This window comes from Natrix helvetica (assembly GCF_964273705.1).
Source record: "Natrix helvetica genome assembly, chromosome: Z".
NCBI lineage: Eukaryota > Metazoa > Chordata > Lepidosauria > Squamata > Natricidae > Natrix > Natrix helvetica.
Window position 1 is genome coordinate 91673714 of NC_138554.1, and position 24207 is coordinate 91697920.

Below are 24207 nucleotides of genomic sequence, written 5' to 3' on the forward strand. Positions count from 1 at the left end.
CTTCTAATAGTAGAGGTTCTTATAACTAGGGAATACATGAAATGTTAAAGTCAGTTTTATAGAAATCTATATTTTATATATTATGAATGATCAGCACATTTTTTGTGTGAGGCTGTTAGTGTGAGAAAAAAGAAATGGATGTAGAGTCCTGACATTAAAAATCTTTAGCTTTGATAAAGTATGAGTATTTAGAATGAAAAGAATGAAAAATAAAATGAAAAAATATTTTTTTATTTTGTTCTAGGGTCATGATGAAGAAGCTGTTGTGGATACAGGCAAAATCAGTTCTACTATCAACACAAACTTTGAGAAAGAAGAATTAGAAAGTAAATATTAAATTACTTTTTCAAACCTAAATACAAATAAATGAAATAAATGAGGAATCCCAGTACCCTATTTGTAAAAAATTGTATTTTATAATTTATAGTACTATTTGGAATTTCTGGCTGTGTAGTGATCTCATTACATAATATTAATAAGATATTTATATTTAAACCAAAATTTTGGTTTTGCCATATCCTCCTCATAATATATAATCTACTTGAGAAAGTAGGAGTGAACTTTTATGTAGCTGGCAGCAACAGTAACACCACAGCTGAAGAGTTCTCTTAAGTAGTTCTCCATTTCAGAGTGATATGCCTGGAAATGAAGGACAGAGTTGAAAGTTCTTGGCTGGTAATCAGTTTCCAGATGAGAATGTTACACAGAGGGCAAACACACTTGAACAAGAAACCTGAGTGAGCTTTTCAGCTTTCTTATCCAGAGGAATTAAAAGGATTATGAAAAATTGCTTGTCTGTTTCTTCTCTCCCATTGGTAGGCTATTTCAGTTTACACAAAAATACTGATGCCCCCAGTGGCCATTGCTATATTACATAGTATGTTTCAGTGCAATGCAATACTGACACTATTGAGCTCCACACAATAAGCCTAGTTTTCAATATATTTTGTTAATGGAGTTGTAGTAAAATGTTTAAGGAAGATACCCCAGAGAGCCATATGAATACTCCGCACTTTCTTCATACAACCAATTAAAATTAGAGTACGGATTTATAGACATACTATCTCCATGCTTTTCACTGTCTTTTTCACCTTTCTTTTTTTAGCTTGTTGTCTGTGGAGAAAATGAAGCAACTTGATTAGATAACTATTTAGAAAAGATTATATCATAGTTGAATGAGTCAGTGTAATTGAAATCTTTTATTGTGTAAAATGTGATAGAAGGAAGCTCACTACAAATTTTAGTCAAGCATTTAAAACAAGGATTGTGGTATTTAAAATAATTTGCACTAAGGGTTCAAGGGTACAGCTGAATTTTTTTTGAAATGAATGAGCATTTACTTATATTAAAATGGGGTTCCTGGAACAACTTTGATAAAAATGACTTGTGCCAGCATATACAATACAATTTCAGAACACATATAATGTGGAAGAGGCAGTTAGCTTATGTTTTACTTTATTTTTTTAATCAAATATAATTATTTGGATTTAATAGTACTGATAATTTAAAACAATTGTTTTGAAGTAACTATTGTACCTTTTCACATACTTTTGTCAAAAAATACACATAAACTCAAATACATATAGCAATAATGAAACTGAAACAAAAATCATTTGCATGAGAGAATTCATTGTTAGCATAAGAATGTCTTTTAAAAAATATCAATTTTATACATTTGCATTTGTTGTATTGGAAATTAGCAACTATGCTATTTTAGGTTCTATAAGTATTTATAAAAATCAGTTGACTTGAAATGATCTTGTGTGTATAATGTGCAATTTATATAAGTGTGGTGAATATTAATTTTTTAAAAAAAATCTCAGTGTTTATGACCTTAGTAACCAAATACACTTTATAAATTTTCTCAAGTGACCTTGGATAAAGACATATCTGATCAAGCCAAACTACCTCTGGAGCTATCTGTTCTATATTTAGTATCCTACATTATGTTAAAGCTGTTATAAATAGTGATTTAAGATAATACTGTAACAGGCTTTGTATGGGATCAATATGTTACAGCTGTTGTGCAGGGGAGCTTTCTGAAATATAGGTAATAATTAACTTATATGCTTTATACCTTGCTATCTTCCAGATGGTTTGGATGATAGTTTTCTAAAGCCCAGACAGCATGGCTAATTAGTAAAGAGTTCTAAGAATTTTAGTGTGTATTAGGCTGACTAATGAAAAGGAAAGAATTCCAGCTCCCCTCTTGAGATAATGATTGATTCATCAACAGAAAGAGTGATTCTAGAATCCAAACGATCAGGAAGAAGCCACAGGACAGCTGGATACATTTGTAATTAAATTGGAATGCATTCAGATTTTAATGTTCCTGCCAAAATAAGCTATATGATTCATTGTGCTAGAAAAGAATATTAGACATTGTTCAAACTAGATTTAGCAGTATAACAGTGGTAATAATGAATTTCTTACCAAAGAAATTTCTATCCATTTCTACTCCTTTAATAGTTTCTTTTTAGTATCAAATCAATTGATAGGAAACTTAATTACAAGACATATTTGGTAAAACAACTTGTACAATAGTGCAATTTGTAAAACCAAACAAAGAAAGAGTTGATGTCCTTAATACATTAAAACACAGCTGTTTAGCTTTTTGTCACACATAAGCTACATGCAACAAAGAAATTTAGTTTTGTTTATAATATAGTTTTAATTAATTTAGAATATGACATACAAAGAGAATAATAAAGTAAATATTAGGGAAATTAGGGAAGACAAAGGAAAAAGGGAAGTGGGGGAATGTAAGGAGAAAAAGGGGGGTGAAAGGCATTGACTTCCGACTCTTTTGGTGCAGTAAAATAAAGCATTGACATCTAACAGCAATTTTTTACTTTTTCATAATAATATAAACTAGCCATTTCTATAACAATAAATCTTTCTAATTAGTAAAACCCAAAATCAAAGTTTCATTTTTTTCCACATCAAGCATAAAAGTTCAGAAGTGGTTTCCAAGTAGAAATAAAGGGGTTTTTTTCTTTAATCAAAACAGTGAATTTAGCCATTTCTGTGAACTCCATTATTTTTTTGCAGCCATTCATCCATTGTGGGGAAAAGAAACTTAATTTTGAAGAAACAGTTTTATTCTGATTGTACTGAAAAACTTTAAGGGAAACATGTTTCTCTGAAGGCTTTTAAAATTTAAAAACATCTTTCAAAACATTGTCAGTTCTTATTTCTTCCCAGCAACATTAGTTTAATTAAGTTATTGGAAATTTAACTTGACACTGGGTTGTTTCTTAAGCTAATATAAAAATAAGCTGTCAGTTAGTGTAGATGATAGGAAGAGGATAAATGCCCTTACCTTGATAAAGGAGAAAACGAATAATGTATCTGGAAAAAGTCTAAATAAAGAAGTCTTCAAAAACATTGTGGCAGTTACTGCGGTAGATAGAAACTTGGCTTTGTCACTAATAAGTTAAATTTTACCTTCCATTTTTGTTTATTTATTTACTTTATTAATTTCCTTAATTAGGTTCAGTGGTGGGTTCCTACTGGTTCAGACCAGTTCGGCCAAACCATTAATGGTTTGGCAGCCTGGTTCGCTGGAACCAGCAGTGACCCAGGTCTGCCACGCCCCTGACTGGTTCCCTGGGTGGCACTATTGGTGCTGCCATCTCGTTTTTCAGTTCTGCTCATGCTCAGAACAATTTTAATTGCACTGTGCATGTGCATGACGTACATGCATGAGTGAACCGGCAGTAGTGTCTGCCGGAACCCACCCCTGATTAGGTTGTAGTAATAGTGCAGTGACATTTCTTCATAAATATCTGAATGGCTTTTGTACTTTTGAAAACTTTGCAGGAGTATGCTTCTCACCCATAATAGGCATTCCCTGTGTCTCTGACATATTAGAATGATAAAAGTATCATCATGGCACCTCAAACCTTATTCTGGAAGTGATCTCTTCAGGTTGTGACCCAATTAATTCATATCCTTTTAACTTTAGATCCTTGTTTACTTGTTATAGGAACCTCAGAGTTTATTTTCTGGTATGCCATATAACAGTATGCCATTTGTGCAATTGCCAAAATTCACACTACTGTAAACAAAAGGGGATTAACCACTCTGTATTGCCTTATAATATTTGCATAACCATACATTTTATCTAGGAGCCCTGGTGGCTCAGTGGTTAGAATACAATTTTACAGGCTAATTTTGCCCACAGTCTGAATTTGATCCTGATAAGGTTTGAGGTTGACTCATCCTTATGAAGTTGGTAAAATGAGGACCCAGATTATTGGGAGCAATATGCTGACATTATAAACTGCTGAAAGAGTCCTGTAAAGCACTATGGAGTGGTATATAAGGTCAGAGGGGAGAAGTCAACAGGTCTCAGGGAAATAACATCATTCATTCATTCATTTCATTCATTTCATTCATTTCATTCATTTCATTCATTTCATTCATTTCATTCATTCATTCATTCGACATGATCACCCATCTCAAATGTATACATGATTCTTAGGGGCCAACAATGATTTTAAAAAAGTGAAATTTATTATAAAACCGATCATGGGGTTATAATGGTAACTGGAACAATTATTTTTGATGTCACTAAGTGATACAATCATGTGACTTTAAGCTTTACGACTGAATTGCCTTAGTGATGACAATTTCAGTCACTTTTGCCATTGTAACCCAAAGATTACTTGTAACAGGACAGGTAGATACAACTGGGGTGAGATGGTCCTGCAAGCAATCTGGCCCCATGAAGAGGTTTATAAATAATTAACTGTACCCGGCCATGCATTGCTGTGACCCAGTCTGGCGAAATGGAAAAGAAATAAAAGAGAAAGCGCAAGTCCCCCGGCAGAGGCAGCCCCCGCATGGAAGTGAGCCATGGTGGCCCCTGCAAGAGCCGCCACGGAGGACGCTCCCACAGGCCCTGGCCTGGCCGAGCTGAGGAGGAGAAGAGGAGGAGGAGGAGGCCGCCCCCCGGCTTCCCTCAGCAGTGGCGGCAAGAAGAGGCGGTCAGCATCCCCTGAGGAGCAGGAGGAGCAGGAGGACGAAGGAGCTGCCCCTGGGGACACAGATGGGAGGCAGCCCCCACTGGCCATGGCCCCCTCCAAAGATGCTGTCGCTGCTGCAGTCACCGCCTCACGGGGCACCCAGCAGCCGCCCCAGCCCTGCTGTGCCTCAGGCTGACACCGCCGCCGCCCCATCGGAGCTGCCTTGGCGAGGCTATAGCTGGCTTCCTGTGAGGGGGGTGGAGAGCGTGTGCAGCCAGCCGGGCTGAGGAGATGCTCCGCCTCCACCTCCTCTGGAGCTGGGCTGGGCAGGGGGAGGCCGGCTTAAGGATGGGAGGAGGCGGCCGAGGGATGGGGCGGGCGCCGCCCCGCCACAGACAGCAAAGGCTGGCAGGAGGGGAGGAGAGAGAGGGGAGGGGGAGGCCAAAAGGCTTCAACTCCCCTTAGTGGAAATGGCAACGCTCATCGGAGGAGGGGTGGAAAGGGGAAAGGGTGCAGCCGCAGCCCAGTCACAACATATAAAGGGACCGTTGGGATGAAGCTGGAGAGAGGCCGAACTGTACTATACTCAAGAAATGAACGCTATGGTGTAGCGTGTGTTGCTTTTACATCCAGCAGATGGCACTGGTTTTAAAAAAAGCATGTTTTTACAAAAGAGCATGTTTTTACCTTTCACAGGTATGACATCTATATAATATACATATATAAAAACATGCGTGTAGTTGAATGCAAGGTTGTGTCAAAATTTCAATGCAATTGGTGAAGAACTTTAGGAGATTTGAGATTTTGAACAAACAAACATTACATTTTTATTTATATAGATTACCAGATCTTGAATTGAATCTGGAAGCATGATAGCAACCAATGCAGCTTAAAAGTGCCCATAGGTCTCTCTATATATGGAGATGGAGGGGTTTCGTAGTGAATGATGAAGACAGTAAATTTACTTGGATTCCCATTATATTTATCAGGAGATAGATATGTGCTTTTAATGGCCTATGTCTGTTGCAGTTTCTTTAGGATTTGGGCCTGGGAATGAATGCTGTGTCTGTAGTTTATCTGGCTTACTAGTTGGTACAAATGTTATAGGAAGACATTGGTAACTTGATTAATATGGGAACTGTCAGAACCAGTGTGTTGTTGATCCCTTGGTGGTGACAGTAGGATTATGCCTGGGCAATCAAGCTTCCCACTTAGGCTCATCAATAAATCATAGTCCCCAGGCTCTTAATCCAGTTATCAATTAAATTTGGCAAAAGATTCCTAAATATTAGTTGACTAGTTTGGAATCTTCATTGCAGAGAAAAAGGAAATCTGAACAAAACAAATGACAAGGTATCAGAGACTTACATTTCTATGTCCAATGGTTAAATTTTAATTTCAAAGGATATTTATTTATTTGTTTATTTATTAAATTTGTTAGCCGCTCCCTCTCCACAAAGGGACTCGGGGCGGCGTACAATTTGAAATTAAAGTGGGAACAACAGACTTCATCTGAACCCTGATAAGATGGAGTGACTATGAATGAGACCCTCTGTATCCAGGAGTTTATCATCTTGTTTTGAATGGATTTACACTACCTCAGACACATCCGATGCGTAACTTGGTGATCCTCTTGGAGTCACAGCTCCTGCTCGAAGAGCAAGTGTAATTGTGGTTAGGAGGGCATAATTTCATGCTTTGTGCCAGTTATACCCTTTCCTGGAGAGGGAAGCTTTCCACTTACTCACTCGTGCCTTAGTCATCTCCCATTTGAGACTACTACAATGCACTCTACATGGAATTACTCTTGGAAAGCATCTGAAAACTTCCTAGCTGGTGCAAAGTGCCATTGCATGAGCTATATTGGGTATCCAAAGAAAGGCACATATAATACCTCTGCTCCACAAATTACATTGGGTGCCAGTTTGCTTCTGGGTCAAATTCAAGGTGTTTGTTATGACCTATAAAGCCCTACATGGCATGGGGCCAGGCTACCTATAGAACCTGCTTCATCCCATAACATTAACCCATTCCATCCTGTCAAGCAGACATGTTGCAGACCCCATTAGTTAAAGAATTCTGGGGGTCTAAGGAGAGAGCCTTCTCTGCCATTGCTCTTGCCAATGGAATATTCTTCACCCAAAAGTGAGATAGGCCCCACATTCCTGGCCTTCTGAAAAGGGTGTTAAAACATGGCCCTGTGGCTCTGAATGGGGAACCCAAAGGAGCATGCAGTGGGGTTGGCTGGTGCCTTGAGAATCCATCCTTTGTCTTTGTCAACTAATTTTTAATTCCTTCCTTAATATTTTTAAATAATTTTTAAATTTAAATTTTAACTTTAATTTTTACATTCTGTTTTATATTTTGATGCTTTATTATATACCACCAAGAGTCCCTTTTGAGGGACATGGACAATTCAGAAATATTATATATAAAAATAAACTTTGAAGGGGAAGAGACACTGGATTTTCATTAGAAAATAAACCATGTTTTATTTCTAATAGTATGAACAATGAATTACAATATGACACTTTTGGGTAACATTTTCATTTCTGCCTTTAAAACCTTAAGGTTAAAAAGTTAAATTATCATAAACTAGCAGAACTGGTAAATCATTTTTGTTGCTGTTGTTTGATCTTCTTTTCAACAGTGGATATCCAGCAAATCAAATTTGTTTTATAAGCCTGTAGTATGCTCTGTGTTTTTCTCTTTTTTTGGACAATTATTTTTACATTTCTAATACATTGAATAATGTTTTGGTTAAGGTCATAGAGCTGTATATATTGGTGTTCACGTGCCGTTTGGAAAACAAGGTCGACGCCGTCATAGACATCATGGTCATAAACGTCATAGACGAAGAAAAGAAAAGGATACTGATAGAGAAGATGGGCGGGAATCTCCTTCTTATGGTAAGAACTTTGTTATTACTTTACATTTATAATCAATCTAAGGTTCATGTTTGTCTGTTGCGACAGGATGGGAAGCAAAATTTAATAAATATAAGTAAAAAATGTAATTCAATTAAAGAACAGCTTTTCCAGTTTCCTAAATGTATGATGTACAACATGATATGTCTTCCTGGAACAGATTGTCAGAGTCTTCATCTCATTATTGCTTTTTCAGGGAAAAAGCTGCTCTGCCCTTGAGACTAGCTCTATCTCAAAAAAAGTCTAATCAGGAAACGTTGGTCCTCTTTACAAGACAGGCTTTTGATTTCCATTTCTTGGGGTTCCCCCATTTTTCTTTCTACCTTTTTCCCATCCAAAGTTTTCTTGACTTCACTTCATTGTGCTCTCCAGACAATGGTTTCCAGAAAGTTAGGCATTGATAAGAGCAGACTGTTTCTCTACCATATGTTTACATGGGTAAGGATTGTACTCCTAAATCAGTACTCACTTCCATAGAGAGGTGATGATTGTGATTTTTAAGGGTAGCTTGTTAATGAAGCTTCCACTCATGCTTCTACAAAACACTACATGTTTTAATACATTTTCTTCAGCAACTTCAGCCTTTGAAAAGTACAGCAAAAATTAGTAGTATAAGTCTGGATAATGTGATTCATAATCTTAAGATTTCTGACATCATCATACTGGTCATGGGTAGTGGAACAAAACTTCCAGAGTATTTACTTCCCTTATGTGCCACTAATAAATTGTTCCATTGCCATCATTTACTCATGATATCTTTCATTTTGTTCAGCAAATGTACTTGCGATTATAACTTACTTGTTTGTTGTGTTCTGAATCTTAAACATTTGGTATGGATTGAAAGGCCTTTTATATGCTATGATAGCTGATCTTTTTACACATGTGTTTTGCAGAATTGCCTCTAAATGCAATGCAAATGTTGGAATATATTAGTGTATGTTCAAGCGAAACACCAAATTTTTGTAACTGCACATCTACAATCCAAATATAAATGCCTTGTAACAAATGAAACAAAGTTTTAAACATTAAACATCTGGTGTGTAGCAGTAAGATAATGTCTACTATATTATAGCCCCAGGCACTATTAGATGTAAAATGAATGATTATTTCTCAGCGATCTAGGAGTGGGAGAGGGAAATATCAATATTGTGTAACAAATGCTAATGCATTGATCATTTAATAATCAAAGGAAGTCTGCATAGAAAGAAAAAAACCCCAAAACCTTTATTTTGATGAAATTCGTGTTTGCAAACTTTAATACATTATGCACGAAATAATTTTAGGCTAACCATAAATAATAAAAAGGCAACAATTGCATAGAGTAATAGTGGCATTTTGGAATGATAGTAAGAGGAAATGGAACTCATGGAAATCGGAGTCAAAAGAGGGAGAACACAAAACCTATCAGCTATTGTGGTGGCAGGAATGGGATTGCCCTCAATTCCTACCCTGAAAACAAGTGGATTGTATAATCTGAATATGAGTTGTTTGTCCATAGAGACATTATAAAGCTTTGCCTATAACTTGTTCATTGAATCAACAATTGTTTTACATCAGCAGCTGAGTGATGACCATTGTTCAAGTATTCCATACTTTTTAAACTAGATTATGTATGGCTAAACAATAGTGAAGTACAGATTTAAATTTTATAAATCCTATTTCTCATGTTCTTGTGGTTAAATGCCTGACCGGTGGATAGCATGATTATTATAGTCTAAAGCAATCATAATACAATAATCAATATTGTATTATGATTGCTTTAGTCTATAAAGAAGACAATACACAGTCTTATTTAGTTGAGAAGACAAGAAAATAAAAAAGATCCTTGCCATAAGAAATCAGCCTTTAGAAGCAATCTGGATGTAGTGAAATATGGGAGGTTTTATTTTCATGCTATTGATTTATTAATATATTAAAATAGCAGTGCTTTTAGTTACAATTCAGTACTTTGAAATCCTTTTCCTTATGCATAAAAACACTGCGAATGATTATAATTTACAAATGTTCATTCTATTTTTAAATGATTTAAATATGGTTTCTTAAATATGATTCTTATTCATTTTTAAAACATAATAATAAGTTTTAATTTTTATCCTTGTACTGTTAGTAGTGGTTTATGTCTAGTTCACACAGTACTAGTTAAGACTAGTAGGCTTTACTGCTATTTTGTACTTTGTCAAACTTTTAATAAGTTGCATGAATATAACATTGCAGTGTTGTCTATTTTTGCCTTTAACATTTGCAAATAAACTTGTAAAATTTTGTACTGATTCAATTCATTCTTTTAGCTATGCCAACCAAGTGTGGTTTATGATAAAATAAAGTAATAACAGTATGGACGAAAAAGGAAATTTTACAGCCATATTTCTCTTTCGCCATCAAATTATTATTTGGTTTAGTGTGAGCAAATCTGGGAAGTGTTTGTGCCTAAAACCTAATCTGCATACAGTTCATAAATATGAAGTTTAAGAGTATACAGTATGTGTATTTGCATTAGCAATTTCTCTTCATAAGGTCACCTAATTGGGCAAACAAATCCATGAACTGAAGCTGTCTTGAATTGTATTTTGTCATGATTTGGTTAATTTTTAATTAGTTTTTTTATAACGTATAGTCATTTTACAGAATTATTACTTACAATTATATTGAGATCTGAGGAACTAAACATCTAATAATACTATTAATGATAGTTTTATAGGGACAATATAGTCTTTTATTTGCTTTTTTCTGCCCTATTCCTCCACAAATACATTTATAATTGGTAATGTGTTGATATGGATAAGAATGTAGATATTTACTGAATAAGTGTCTCAAATTCAATTTTTATCAAGACACACCATCCCAGAGAGTGCAATTTATCCTTGGTACAGAGGATGATGATGAAGAACACATTCCACATGATCTTTTTACTGAAATGGATGAACTTTATTTTAGAGAAGGGGAAGAATATGAATGGAAAGAAACTGCCAGGTAACTTGGAAGATAATTCCTTTTGCTTCTCATTCATAATAATAAATTAAGAGAAATGGCATATTTTTGAATATTTACAATACAATAGTAGAGTTGGAAGGGACCTTGGAGGTCTTCTAGTCCAACCCGCTGCCTAGGCAGGGAACCCTATACCATTTCAGACAGATGGCTATCCAACATCTTCTTAAAGACTTCCAGTGTTGGGGCATTCACAACTTCTGGAGGCAAGCTGTTCCACTGATTAATTGTTCTAACTGTCAGGAAGTTTCTCCTCAGTTCTAAGTTGCTTCTCTCCTTGATTAGTTTCCACCCATTGCTTCTTGTTCTACCCTCAGGTGCCTTGGAGAATAGTTTGACTCCCTCTTCTTTGTGGCAACCCCTGAGATATTGGAACACTGCTATCACGTCTCCCCTAGTCCTTCTTTCTCTTAAGCTAGACATACCCAGTTCCTGCAACCGTTCTTCATATGTTTTAGTCTCCAGTCCCCTAATCATCTTTGTGCTCTTCTCTGCACTCTCTCCAGAGTCTCCACATCTTTTCTACATCGTGGTGACCAAAACTGAATGCAGTATTCCAAGTGTGGCCTTACCAAGGCATTATAAAGTGGCATTAACACTTCACGTGATCTTGATTCTATCCCTCTGTTTATGTAGCCTAGAACTGTGTTGGCTTTTTTGGCAGCTGCTGCACACTGCTGGCTCATATTTAAATGGTTGTCCACTAGGACTCCAAGATCCCTTTCACAGTTACTACTACTGAGCAAGGTACCATCTATACTGTACCTGTGCATTCCGTTTTTGTTGCCTAAATGTAGAACCTTACTCTTTTCACCATTGAATTTCATTTTATTAGATAGTGCCCAATGTTCAAGTTTGTCAAGATCCTTCTGTATCTTAAACCTATCTTCTGGAGTGTTAGCTATTCCTGCCAGCTTGGCGTCATCTGCAAATTTGATGAGTTCCTCTTTTATTTCCTCATCCAAATCATTGATGAAGATGTTGAGGAGTACTAGGCCTTAAACAGAGCCTTGGGGTACTCCACTGCATACTTCCCTCCATGTAGATGCAGTTCCATTGAGGACTACACGTTGAGTGCGGTTGGTCAGCCAGTTACGAATACATCTGGTGGTGAAGCTGTCTAACCCACATTCTTCTACTTTTTCTAGTAGTAGGTTATGGTCTACCTTATCAAAAGCCTTACTGAAGTCCAAGTAAACTATATCGACGGCATTCCTCTGGTCCACTAATTTTGTCACATTATCAAAGAATGCAATAAGATTAGTCTGGCATGATCTGTTTTTGACAAACTCATGTTGGCTTTCGGCTATTACTTTGTTTACTCCTAGATGTTTGCTAATTCATTGCTTGATTATCTTTTCCAGAATCTTTCCTGGCATTGAGGTCAGGCTGATAGGTCTGTAGTTTCCTGGATCTATTTTCCCCCTTTTTTGAAGATGGGAACCATATCAGCTCTTTTCCAGTCCTCTGGTAGTTCTCCGGTGTTCCAGGATCTCTGAAAGATATAATTCAGTGGTTCTGAGATCTCATCTGCTAGTTCCTTCAGAACCCTGGGGTGTAATCCATCCGGTCCTGGTGATTTGAACTCGTCTAGGGTAGACAGGTGCTCACTTACCATTTTCTTCCCTATTTCAATTTGTGTTCCTAATCTGATTTTTGTGATGCTGTTTTTGATAGGTTGGACTGTTTTATCCCTTTGTGTAAAGACAGATGCAAAACATGAGTTAAATAGTTCTGCTTTCTCCCTGTTGCTTGTCACCTTCTTGCCACTTTCTCCTAGCAATGGACCAATTGTTTCCTTAATCTTTTTCTTGTTTTTCTTGTTGGAAGAAGCTTTTTTGTGAATTTTTACTTTTGTGGCAAGTCTTTCTTCATTGTGAGCCTTAGCTTTCCTCACTTCATCTTTACAGTCTCGGACTGATATTCTGCCTTAGTTATGTCCCCCTCTTTCCACTTTTTATATTTATCTTTTTTGTCTTTCAGTTTGTCAGAGAGTTCTTTATGCAGCCATGCTGGTTTCTTTTGGGAGCTGTTATTTTTCTTCTTCATTGGTATTGTGCTAGACTGGGCTTTTGTAATCTCATTTTTCAAAATTTCCCAAGCTTCTTGAGTTGTTTTCCTCTTGAGGATTCTCATCCATGGAATTTTTCCCAAGCTCTCTCTAAGTTTATTGAAATTAGCTTTCTTAAAGTCCAAGACTCTAGTTTTACTTTGTTCTACTACTTGTGTTTGCATAATGTTGAATACCAATATTGCATGGTCACTTGCCCCCAGGGTACCTGTGGTTTCAACACCTTCTATCATTTCCTCTCTGTTAGTGAGAATTAAGTCCAATATGGCTGATCCCCTTGTTTCCTTCTCTACTTTTGGAAAACAAAGTTGTCTGCAAGGTTTGTTAGGAACCTGTTGGATCTTCCACTTGGTGCAGAGTTTGTTTCCCAGTTGATGTCAGGGTAGTTAAAATCTCCCATTACTATTGTGGTGTGCTTCCTACATACCTTAGTTAGCTGACTAGCAAAAGGTTCATCTACTTCCTCTGCTTAGTTGGGTGGCCTGTAGCATAGACCTATGGCAATGTCATTTCCCCCCCCAACCTTTAATATTGACCCAAATGCATTCAAGATAGTTCTTATCATTGTTGTGCTCTATTTCTGTAGAGATGTAGTCATTTCTTATATATAGTGCAACTCCACCTCCTCTTTTGAAGGGCATTTGAAGGCCATCAAGTAACTGAAGTTTCAAAACCCTTAAGTATATTTCTTCTAGCTATAGATATTAATGCTTTGTCTAAGTTGAGTTTTTTTCTCATTTTTGTAAAAATCATTGTCTTTTTGCAACACTGAAAAAGTAAGCTAAAATAAAAGTAGAATCCTACACATGGTCCCATTGAAGTCTAGACTTTAATTCTGCATAGACAGATATTAATCTCCAAATCTCTTTAAAAACAAGTTATTAAATTGTATAGGATACCTGGAAAAGTAAAGATCAAATACAGATTTCAGAGACTGAGACAATTGAAAGAACTTTAATTTAAGATAAACCGAACACGTTTGTATTTAAAAAACTTTTTCACTATACATGTTTGTTATACATATTTTATATATATATATATATATATATTGCAGATGGCTAAAATTTGAAGAAGATGTTGAAGATGGTGGTGAGCGGTGGAGCAAACCTTATGTGGCTACTCTGTCTCTTCATAGTCTGTTTGAATTGAGAAGTTGCATTTTAAATGGAACGGTCATGTTAGATATGAGAGCCAATTCACTGGATGAAATAGCAGGTCACAGATATTTTACTTAAGATTTTATTTTAATGTGTTTTATATGTTTTGTAAAGTAATTAAAATACATTTGTGTCTTGTGTTTGCAAAAAAAAAACCAACAGGAATTCTATGCTCTAATTTTTGTTGACAATATTGCAATCATATTTCAAAATCCTGTTGATGCAGCCCAGCAGGGTATAAATTAAGTCATATATTTGTATTTAACAACCTTTTTCATGACTTTAGAGATAGCTTTTTTCATTGAAAGCAGTGACAAGGGTATTATTTAATTCTGCTTTATTTAGAATAGAAACTTTCCTTTTTTCAAATCATATTTTTTTAACCTAGCACACTCTCATTCCTTTAGTGATGTTCAAGGTCCATTATGAATTGCAACAGATCATCATCAAGCTAATATTTTTAGGTTTACACCAAATATTATGATCCAAAGTAGCTTTCCTGGTTTTGGAAATGTTCCAGATGGGTGGATTAAATTCTTGAAGTGGTTTAACTGTTACTGAAAATTCTGGGAATTAAATGCTAAACATCTAGAGCAGTCATGGTGAACCTTTTTTGGCTCGCGTGCCACAAGTGGGGGGAGCGCAGGGGGGTCGAGTGCGGGCATGCCGCACCCATAATGCAATGCACGACCCCCCAGTGCGCATGCGCGCACAATGCACGACCCCCCCATTTTTACATGTTTTTTTGTCCTCCCCAGGCTCCAGGGGCTTTATAGGAGCCTGGGGAGGGCGAAAAGAGCCTCCCCTGACCCCCCGGAGGCCCTCCGGAGGCTTCAGGGACTGTCCGAGGCTTCCCTGATGCCTTCGGAATGCTTAAAACGACCCTCTGAGCAACCCGGAAGTCACTTCCGGTTTGCTCGGAGGGTGGTTTTAAGCGCTCCGAAGGCATCAGGGAAGCCTCGGACGGTCCCTGAAGCCTTCGGAACGCTTAAAACCACCCTCCGAGCAACCCAGAAGTCACTTCCGGTTTGCTCGGAGGGTGGTTTTAAGCACTCCAAAGGCATCAGGGAAGCCTCGGACCGTTCCTGAAGCCTTCGGAACGCTTAAAATGACCCTCTGAGCAACCCGGAAGTCACTTCCGGTTCGCTCAGAGTGTGGTTTTAGCGCTCCGAAGGCATCAGGGAAGCCTCGGACGGTCCCTGAAGCCTTCGGAACGCTTAAAACGACCCTCCGAGCAACCCGGAGTGACTTCCAGGTTACTCGGAGGGTCATTTTAAGCACTCCGAAGGCATCAGGGAAGCCTCAGACCGTCCCTGAAGCCTTTGGAACGCTTAAAACAACCCTCCGAGCAACCTGGAAGTCACTTCCGGCTTCACCTCCGGAGGGGCGGGGGAGGCTCTTTTCGCCCTCCCCAGGCTCCTATAATGCCTCTGGAGCCTGGGGAAGGTGAAAAATAGCTTTTAAAAAGGTGAACCTAGCTGATAAGTGCCCTGATAAATGGCTCCGCATGCCACTTGTGGCACGCGTGCCATACGTTCGCCATCACGGATCTAGAGGGTACTGAGGCTAGAAAAAGCTTTTCTAGAATAGGAATGAATAATGATTATTGTTATTTTTTTGTGAATAGCTGCTAAATGAGGAAAATAACTTTTGGCAAGCAGCCACCAGTGTTAGTTGTTGCATTGTTGAATTATGTAGGATTTTTTTCCCTTTATTCTTTTCCCCACTACACTAAAATCTACGTCTACAAAATCCCAGCTGGATAATACAGAGAATCATAAGCATACTCCATTTTTGGTACGATTTAGTACTAAACATTTTAATATTATCTTGTTAAACATTTCCTACATATCCAAGGCTTGAAGGCCCAGGGTACCTGCGAGACCACCTACTGCCACCAGTAGCCTCCCACTGTCCAGTGTGATCCCACAGGGTTAGCCTCTTCAGGGGACCGTCGTTCAGACAGTGTCGGCTGGCGACCCCCAGGGGGAGAGCCTTCTCTGTGGGAGCGCGTTCCCTCTGGAATGAGCTGCCCCGGGAGCTTTGCATAATCCCCGATCTCTGGTCCTTCTGACACACCGTAAAAAGTTGGCTTTTCCATCAAGCCGGCCTGGCCTGTTAATTTTATCTAATTTTTAAAATGTTATTGATATATTAATTGGGTTTGGTTTTTTGGATACTTATCTAATTTCCTTTTAACTTTTGTGATATGTGTTTTTTAATGTTGTACGCCACCCTGAGTCCTTTGGGATATAAATCCAATAAATCCAAATCCAAATCCAAGATGTTTCTCGGATATATCAATCTTTCATATTTATTTTAAATTTCATTTTTCCTTTGTAGATATGGTATTGGATAACATGATAGCTTCTGGCCACCTTGATGAATCAATGAGAGAAAATGTCAGAGAAGCCCTTCTGAAAAGACATCATCATCAGAATGAAAAAAAGTTTAGTAATCGGATTCCCCTCGTCCGATCCTTTGCAGATATAGGCAAGAAACATTCTGACCCTCTCTTGCTTGAAAGAAATGGTGAGATAAGTTGTGGCATCCAGTTGTTTTATGGTTTAATAATATAATGCAGAGATGTGAGAAAAGTCAGCACATGCAAAAATAAGATTAGAATTCTTTCCAAGTAAAAAATAATTATTGTGCAGAAAATAAAATTATATTTGTATCTTTTGAACTTGGAAAGTTTAGGGCAATTATTGCATCATTGAACTCATAGTTTTGTCTTTCTACTACCCTAAAGCATGATATATGTAAAAGAAAAGCTGTGGATATTTGTTACATATGTGTTGTCTATCTCCTCTTAGTTTCTGCATCTTCCTGTCATCATTTTCAGTAAAATCATGTTTTTTTTTTGTTAATGACACTGTTGATGTTAGCTTTCTTTTAGTACTAATTAAAGAGTCAATTTTTTTGGGGGGGGGAGTGTTTTTTGCCTAAAAAGATATCCTGATTTTGCAATTGTGAATATTATATATCTCAGATATATGATTTATTATAGAAATATAATATTATAAGATATACATGTTTTGTGCTCTTTATTCACTGATTGCTCCTCTCTGTCACAATTGGGCTAATTTTTTATGTTCTGGAAATCTGACATCTTTTCAGGTAATTTTCATTTTAATCGTGTTATCTGAATTTTTTATTCTGATTGCTGCAACTTTGTTGGCTTTTGAACAATTTAATTTTCTTAGATTACTTAATTTCGTGTAAGCGGTCTAAAAATCTAAATTGCTAACCAGAAATTGAATAGCTTTTCAATGAATTGTTCATTATAGTTAGAAACTAATAATAAATGCTGGTTTTTAAAAGATGCTCATTTAAGTATTTATCCTTGATTCTATTGTGAGGTTACATCTGTCTGGAACTGTCAAATGCATTTTTATAGTTGTGGTAAGGATTCATATAGACATGCATGTTTTTGTTCACTGCATATTTTCTGAAACTTGCATTAAGAAAGATTCTTAATATTTTATTGCATATTCAAAATAAATAGATTTCTATTATAAACATAGCAATCTGTTTGGGGCTGTAAAAACTATTAACATTCAGTGATTTGGGGGACAATTAATATCGTTTATAAATCTATCAATCCTGTGAATGGTTTATAGTGTTGATATTTTCTTCAAAGCTGTGAACTGAATTAATCACAATTTATATACATATCTATATATGACTTTTAAATGTTCATTATGCTGTATGCTGACTTTTTTAACATCTAAAATTCTGCTTAGCACTCAATATTTTACTTATCTCACCTATGAAATTATGCCTTTAAAATGTTTTATAGTATCAGATGATATGATGTTATGTTTCTGCTGAATATTTTCCTCACTTTATTTGTTTTATCTCAGGGGAAGGCCTTTCAGCCTCCCGCCATTCTTTACGAGCAGGTCTCTCTGCCTCAAATATTTCCCTGAGAGGAGAGAATCGTTTATCCCTTCTTCTCAATTACCTACTTCCTGGATCTCCAACAACCTCAAGGAGTACAACCCCTTTACCTACCCCACAAAGCACTCCACCTTCCAGTCCTAGGTGTGATTCTAAGGGAACCACAAATTTCCAGCCAACCGAGCATCAGGTGTCTCCTTCTAATGATGATATTCCTAAAGTAGTAATTCATCCACCCGAGGAAGATTTAGAAGCTCAGGAAGATGAGAAGAGGACAGAGGAAAATAGTGACATAACACCAGGCAACTATTTGAACTCAAATTAGCCATGTGTGGTGCTTTCTGCAGCTGAATCACTCCCACTGCGAAAATTTTAATCACACAGCTTTAGCACCCATAAATTGTACATCAGTCTGCTATTTGTTTGCATGCCTCATTATTTTTGCGTGATACTTTCTCGGAGAACTTTATTTGGAATTTTGAAATAGATAAAATATGTTATCCTTAATATTAACATAAATATTAATACATTGAAAGCAATTACATGTGTGAACATTTCTCCATACTTTTTTGTTTCTTAACAAAATGAATTCATTCAGCAAGTGCTCCTGCTTTAAAAGATAAAAAAGGTGTTTGTGTGTGTATGTAGGGGGGGATAAGTTATATATTTGTAAACTAAAAATGGTGGCCTTTTCCTCATTTTCAAAACTTCTAATTCCTATAGGGAAGGTACACTAAGAATCCAAATATCATGATCTCTGTTGTGAAATTTCTACCTAATTTCAAGATTACAGTAGTACACTAGTAATTATTAAGTAATGCTACTTTGCCCATTACATGAGACTGAATAGGAATACAGAATATTTTATACTATGTGATATAACAAAGAGATATTTAAATAGAAAGAGAACCCAGCAAGTCTACTTAGGCTCTAAAAATAAATTGTATGATGAGACAACTCTTGTAGTAAGAATATGGTATGGACAATTCTTGCATGATACTTCTTTCTCGGATATCCTGTTCTTTTCATACATAGATATTTATTAGTCCCAGAGAATAATACTCTGGCTAAAATGTGACTATCTAACTATAATCATTGATTCAGTTTCAAGTTACCCTTTTCTTCATTTGCTTAGTTATATAAAACATTGTATCTTTTAACTAAAGAAGCCTTCAGAGTAGCTTTGAAAGATGAACACTGTCCATGTTATCATGATTATAATTAGGCTATAAAAATCATGTAGAAATAATGAAGTATTATAAGTTGCTTAAAATTGCTAAAAAACAGGAAACTGTATATCTTTTGAGCAGAAACTTTTTAGGATATGCACTTTCATAATAATTATATTGCAATTATATTTCAACCAAAAATAGATTTTTACATATCTACAATCAGTGTTGTCTTTAATTGATACTGAATTATTTTTCTAGTCTTTAACATACACACACATGCATGTATACATTTTGACCTATGACCAGTTGCTTGGCAGCTGTTTGAAATTATAATGAACCTTCTTAGGGTTATTAGAAAAGATAATCTGGAAAAGATAAAAAAACAGATCTGTGAACATCTAGAAATGAGTAAAGTAATAACTAGAAGTCAGCACAGGTTTGTTAAAAACAGATCATGCCAAACCAATCTTACTTCATTCTTTGACATAATGACTAAATTAGTAGACCAGTGAAATACTATAGACATAGTATACTTAGACTTCAGCAGGGCGTTCAACAAGGTAGACCACAGCCTACTTCTTTATAAGCTAGAAAAAATTGGGATAGATAGCATCAGCATCAGATGCTATCTATCTATGTAACTGGCTGACAAACAGTACTCAACGAGTAGTCCTTAACGATACTACGTCTGCATGGAGGGAGGTAAGCCGTGGGATATCACAAGGTTCTGTCTTAGGTCCAGTACTCTTCAATATCTTCCTAAATAACTTAAATGAGGGAATATAAGGGGAACTTATCAAATTTGAAGATGATACTAAGCTGGCAGGAATAGCTGGCATCCTAGATGATAGGCTCAAGAGCCAGATGGATCTTGACAGACTTGAACACTGGGCCCTAAAACTAATAAAATGAAATTCAGTATAGAGAAAAGTAAAGAATTAGGCAAGACAAACCTAAAGTACGCATATAGATTGGGAGAAATTAGCCTTAATAGCAGTAACTAGCAGTAACTATGAGAGGGAAGTTGGAGTCTTAATGGACAAACAATTAAATATGAGCCAACAGTGTGTAGCGGCAGCCAAAAAAGCCAATGAAATCCTAAATTGCATTAAGAGAGATTCAATCAAGATCACATGGTAAGAAGGAGTGCACAAAAGAGCAACAAAGATGACGGGACTGGAGGCTAAAACATGAAAAATGGTTACATGAACTGGGCATGGCTAGTGTAGTGAACAGAAATATCAAAAGAGACATGATAGCAGTGTTCCAATATCTGAGAGGCTGTCGCAGAATGGAAGAGGTCAACCTATTTTCCAAAGTATCTGAAGGTCAGACAAGGAATAATAGATTAAAACTGATCATATTTCTACTGAATATTTTCCTCACTTTATTTAAAATTCTGTAGAGATTCTCACTCATCCAGGTCATGGTTATCCCAAAAGTGCTTTTTCAGGAGGCAACTGAACTTCCTTGTTTTTTTCTTTTGAAGAAAAGAGAAGCAAAATAGCTTCAAAAGAAAAAAAAAACCAGTAAAGTTCAGTTGCCTCCTGAAAAAGCACCTTTGGGACCTTACTTTGTTTTATCTCAGGGAAAGACCTTTAAGCCTCCAACTAATCTTTATAAGCAGGTCTCTCTGCCTCCTGCCAACTTAGCAGTTTGAAAGCATGCAGATGCAAGTAGCTAAATGGGTACAATTTTGGTGGGAAGGTAACAGTATTGTATGCACCTTGGCATATAGTCATGCTGGTCACATGAGCATAGAAGTGTCTTTGAACAGTGCTGGCTTCCTCATATGAAATGGAAATGAGCACCAGCCCCTAAAGTCGGATATGACTGGACAGAGGAAACTTACCTTTATGATGATGTTTGCAGAGACACTTTGGCATTTGTGTATGTTTACACTAGGATACTTGGTTGCTGCATGACAAGTACTAATTACATTATGGTTAAAACCTGCCAACCCCATGCACCAGGAATTGATAGGGAGATTTGATTACAAATTGTATGGCTTTAAATGCATCTCTTTCACATTTCCTATATGCTTTATGAAGTGTGATTTAAGGTTTGTATATGTACTTGAAGTTTGATTTTGGACTTGCTATTTATTTGTTAATAAACTTTCAAGCATATTAAGATGACAGGGAAACAATTTACTTTCTTTTTTTCTTTTTCATTTTTATCTTGAATGAGTTCTATAATTTGAGATATTTAATGTTTCACATTCATTTGGGCTTAGAGGTTTCTATTAACGTATGGAAAAGTATGTCCATTATAGATTATTAATTATTATTAATTTATTATTATATACTTTATTCATTTAACATGAAACTCAGTGAACTGAACGCTTTAAAATGTATCACAAATATCATAGACTGGCTCTGATGGTTGATACCAGCATCCTATGTATCCACCAAGTATCTTCTTAAAATATATGTTGTTCCAAGTAGCACAGGTTTTTTTTGCAGTTCTGCTGGTGTTATTGCAGGAAGCTGCAATTTCTTGATGTACTTCGTAAAATTCTTGGACATGGTACAAAGTGCCCCAATGACAATGGGTATCACTTTTATATGTTTCATCCATAGCCATGTAGTTTCGATAGCCAGGTTGCGATATTCCGTGATCTTTTTCTTCGATTCTGGCATCTCCTGGTACAGTGATATCAATAAACTGCACGCTTCGGCCCTTAACAGCCGTGATATCTGGCGTGTTGTGTTCCAAATGACAATTCATCTGTATTCGAAAGTCCCACAAGATGCTCACTGTCGCATTTTCAGTAACTTTTTCCACTTTATGATCCCATGGCTTTTTGGATACAGATAGATTTTTTTTTACATAGTAACCAGTGGATTAATTTAGCAACTCAATCATGTCTAGCTTGTAATCTGTTTACGCAATTTTGCTGCACTCACATATTAAATGTGAAACAGTTTCAACTTTGTCATTGCAAAGTCAGTTTGGATTGTCAGTGGATTTTTATTTCTTTGCTTTCTTGGCATTAGTTTGTAATGCTTGTTCTTGAGCAGCAAGTATTAAACCTTCTGTTTCTTTCTTGATGGTTCCTCTCTTAAGCCATGCCCATGTCAAGTTGTTATCACATTTCTCTTCAATGTTTTTCAAGTGCTGTCCATGCAAAGCTTTGGTTTTCCATCAATTTAATCTGTCATCCAGCTATTGTTCCTTATTTTCTGCCTTTATTTCTGTTGTTTTTATAATGTTGTCCGTTTTCACAGCCTGCAGCAATCTTTCTGTATTTTGGTTCACATAATCATTCAAACTTAATTTATCTTCTTCAACAGTTATAGCCCTCTGCCCCCTATTCTTCTTGGCAGGTACAACCTGTTGGTGTCACTTCATAGATGTTATTATAGGATTATTGTCATCTAGTATCATTTTTGGCCTTTTAGCATGTATTTCCCCTGAATTGCTTTTTTATTTTTTTATTTTTCCTTCTTATCTTCTTGTTTTGTTTGTTTATTTAGTTCTGTCTTTTCCTTTGGTCTCTCCATTATCTCCTCTCTATTTCCTGGGCTTTTTTAAAATCATTATTCATTGTCTCCTGTGGAGCACTTTCTAACTTTCCATTTATGTTATTAAGTGCATTATCTCCCTGTGATTCCTTGTCATAGTATCACAAATGCTTTGAAACATCACTATTAATTCTTTTTGCAACCCTCTTATTTCCCCCTACTGAAACATCTTGCCTTCTTTTTTTGATAAGTCCAAATATCACTCAGTAGTTTGTCAATTTTCTATCACTTCCCCAGGCTCAATTATTTTTTTTCCCTCAGAAAGTTGAACTGGAAACCATTTACTCAATCCTGATGTTGCTCCTCTGGAAATAGAGTAATATGGTTATTTATATCCCACAGTTAGTCAATTTAGCTCTTTTAGGTAATCCAGGAAAATTTCCAAATGTCTCCTTAAGTCCCTGCTATAAGTTAAATCATAGCTCCAGATATTTAAAAGTCACTTTACTTAGTTTTATTTTCAATATTAGAGTTACAGTAGTCATGGAATAGATAAGTATAAAACAATAGATAGCATAGCAGTCATCCAGGTGTTATTTGTTTTCCATTCACCAGTAGATAGCACCTTCCATTTAATTTCAACATTGCATAGATTGTAACAAGTTCTGTTGTATTTATTCAAACAAATAATCAAAATTCTGACAAGTCATTCCAGCATTTTAAAATGCCTTATTGCCAATAAAAATTAGAGATCCAATCTTTCTGTGTTTTTAAAGGTTTTGCGCTCTCTTCTTAATATCTTTTTCTTTTGGGTCTTTGATTTTTCTCTCTGTAATTGTTCACCCCTTAAACAAACTCTTCAAAGAGTCCCTTTTCCAAAATTTATTTTCTTTAGGATAGGTTTTAGGTAAAAAAAGGCACATCACCAAGTCCCTGTTAATCCACACCACTCCAGCAGTTTGTTTCTTTGGCTGCTCCAGCTTCATGGCAGCCATAATGGCTGCCTCTCCACCTCATCGTCGGCTGAGAGTGAATTAGCCTTCTCTGCAACCTGCAGGGCACCCCTCCACTCTTTATCACCTCTACAGGGTACCTTTAGTCCCTTTTGGGGCTCTCTGATGAAGGGAGTTCACAGAGGTCCACTTTTCGTGTCCGATAGTGCCATGACATCAACCGGAAGTCAAAAGCATCCTTTATTTATGAGGCTGTCATTCTGCTTCTGGAATTTACAATTTGCATTTTTTTAAAAAAATACCTGTATTTATTTTGTAATTAAAAATTATGACTTTGATTCTCCTGAGCAGATTTTGCTCAAAGTATTCTATAAATCTTTGGTTCGTTCTTTCTCTCTTTCTCTCTCTCTTTCTTTCTTTCTTTCTTTTTCTCTCCCCTCTCTTTCCCCATTTCCCTTTCCCTCTACCTCTCTTTCTGTCTCTGATGTGGCTCTTGTATTGGTTGAGAACCTTAGTACACACCTGCATCAATGCTTGGCTGACCTTTCTAACCTTAGAGTTGCTTTCTTTGTCTAAAGATTCATCAGTCAAGATGATAT

At 36.5% G+C, this 24207-nt stretch overlaps 1 protein-coding gene across 5 annotated transcripts in view; it reads left to right on the top strand.

Moving 5' to 3' along the window:
- Positions 1 to 24207, top strand: part of SLC4A7 (solute carrier family 4 member 7) — a 110539-nt gene that overhangs the window by 43395 nt on the left and 42937 nt on the right. For 4 of the 5 annotated variants that reach the window (XM_081969822.1, XM_081969821.1, XM_081969824.1 and 1 more), the window contains exons 2-7: positions 245 to 326; positions 7736 to 7879; positions 10729 to 10867; positions 14011 to 14171; positions 16457 to 16645; positions 17980 to 18318. In XM_081969822.1, coding sequence (XP_081825948.1) covers positions 245 to 326; positions 7736 to 7879; positions 10729 to 10867; positions 14011 to 14171; positions 16457 to 16645; positions 17980 to 18318 — 1054 coding nt within the window. The remainder of the gene's footprint in view (positions 1 to 244; positions 327 to 7735; positions 7880 to 10728; positions 10868 to 14010; positions 14172 to 16456; positions 16646 to 17979; positions 18319 to 24207) is intronic. The other variant, XM_081969825.1, reaches the window with a different exon arrangement.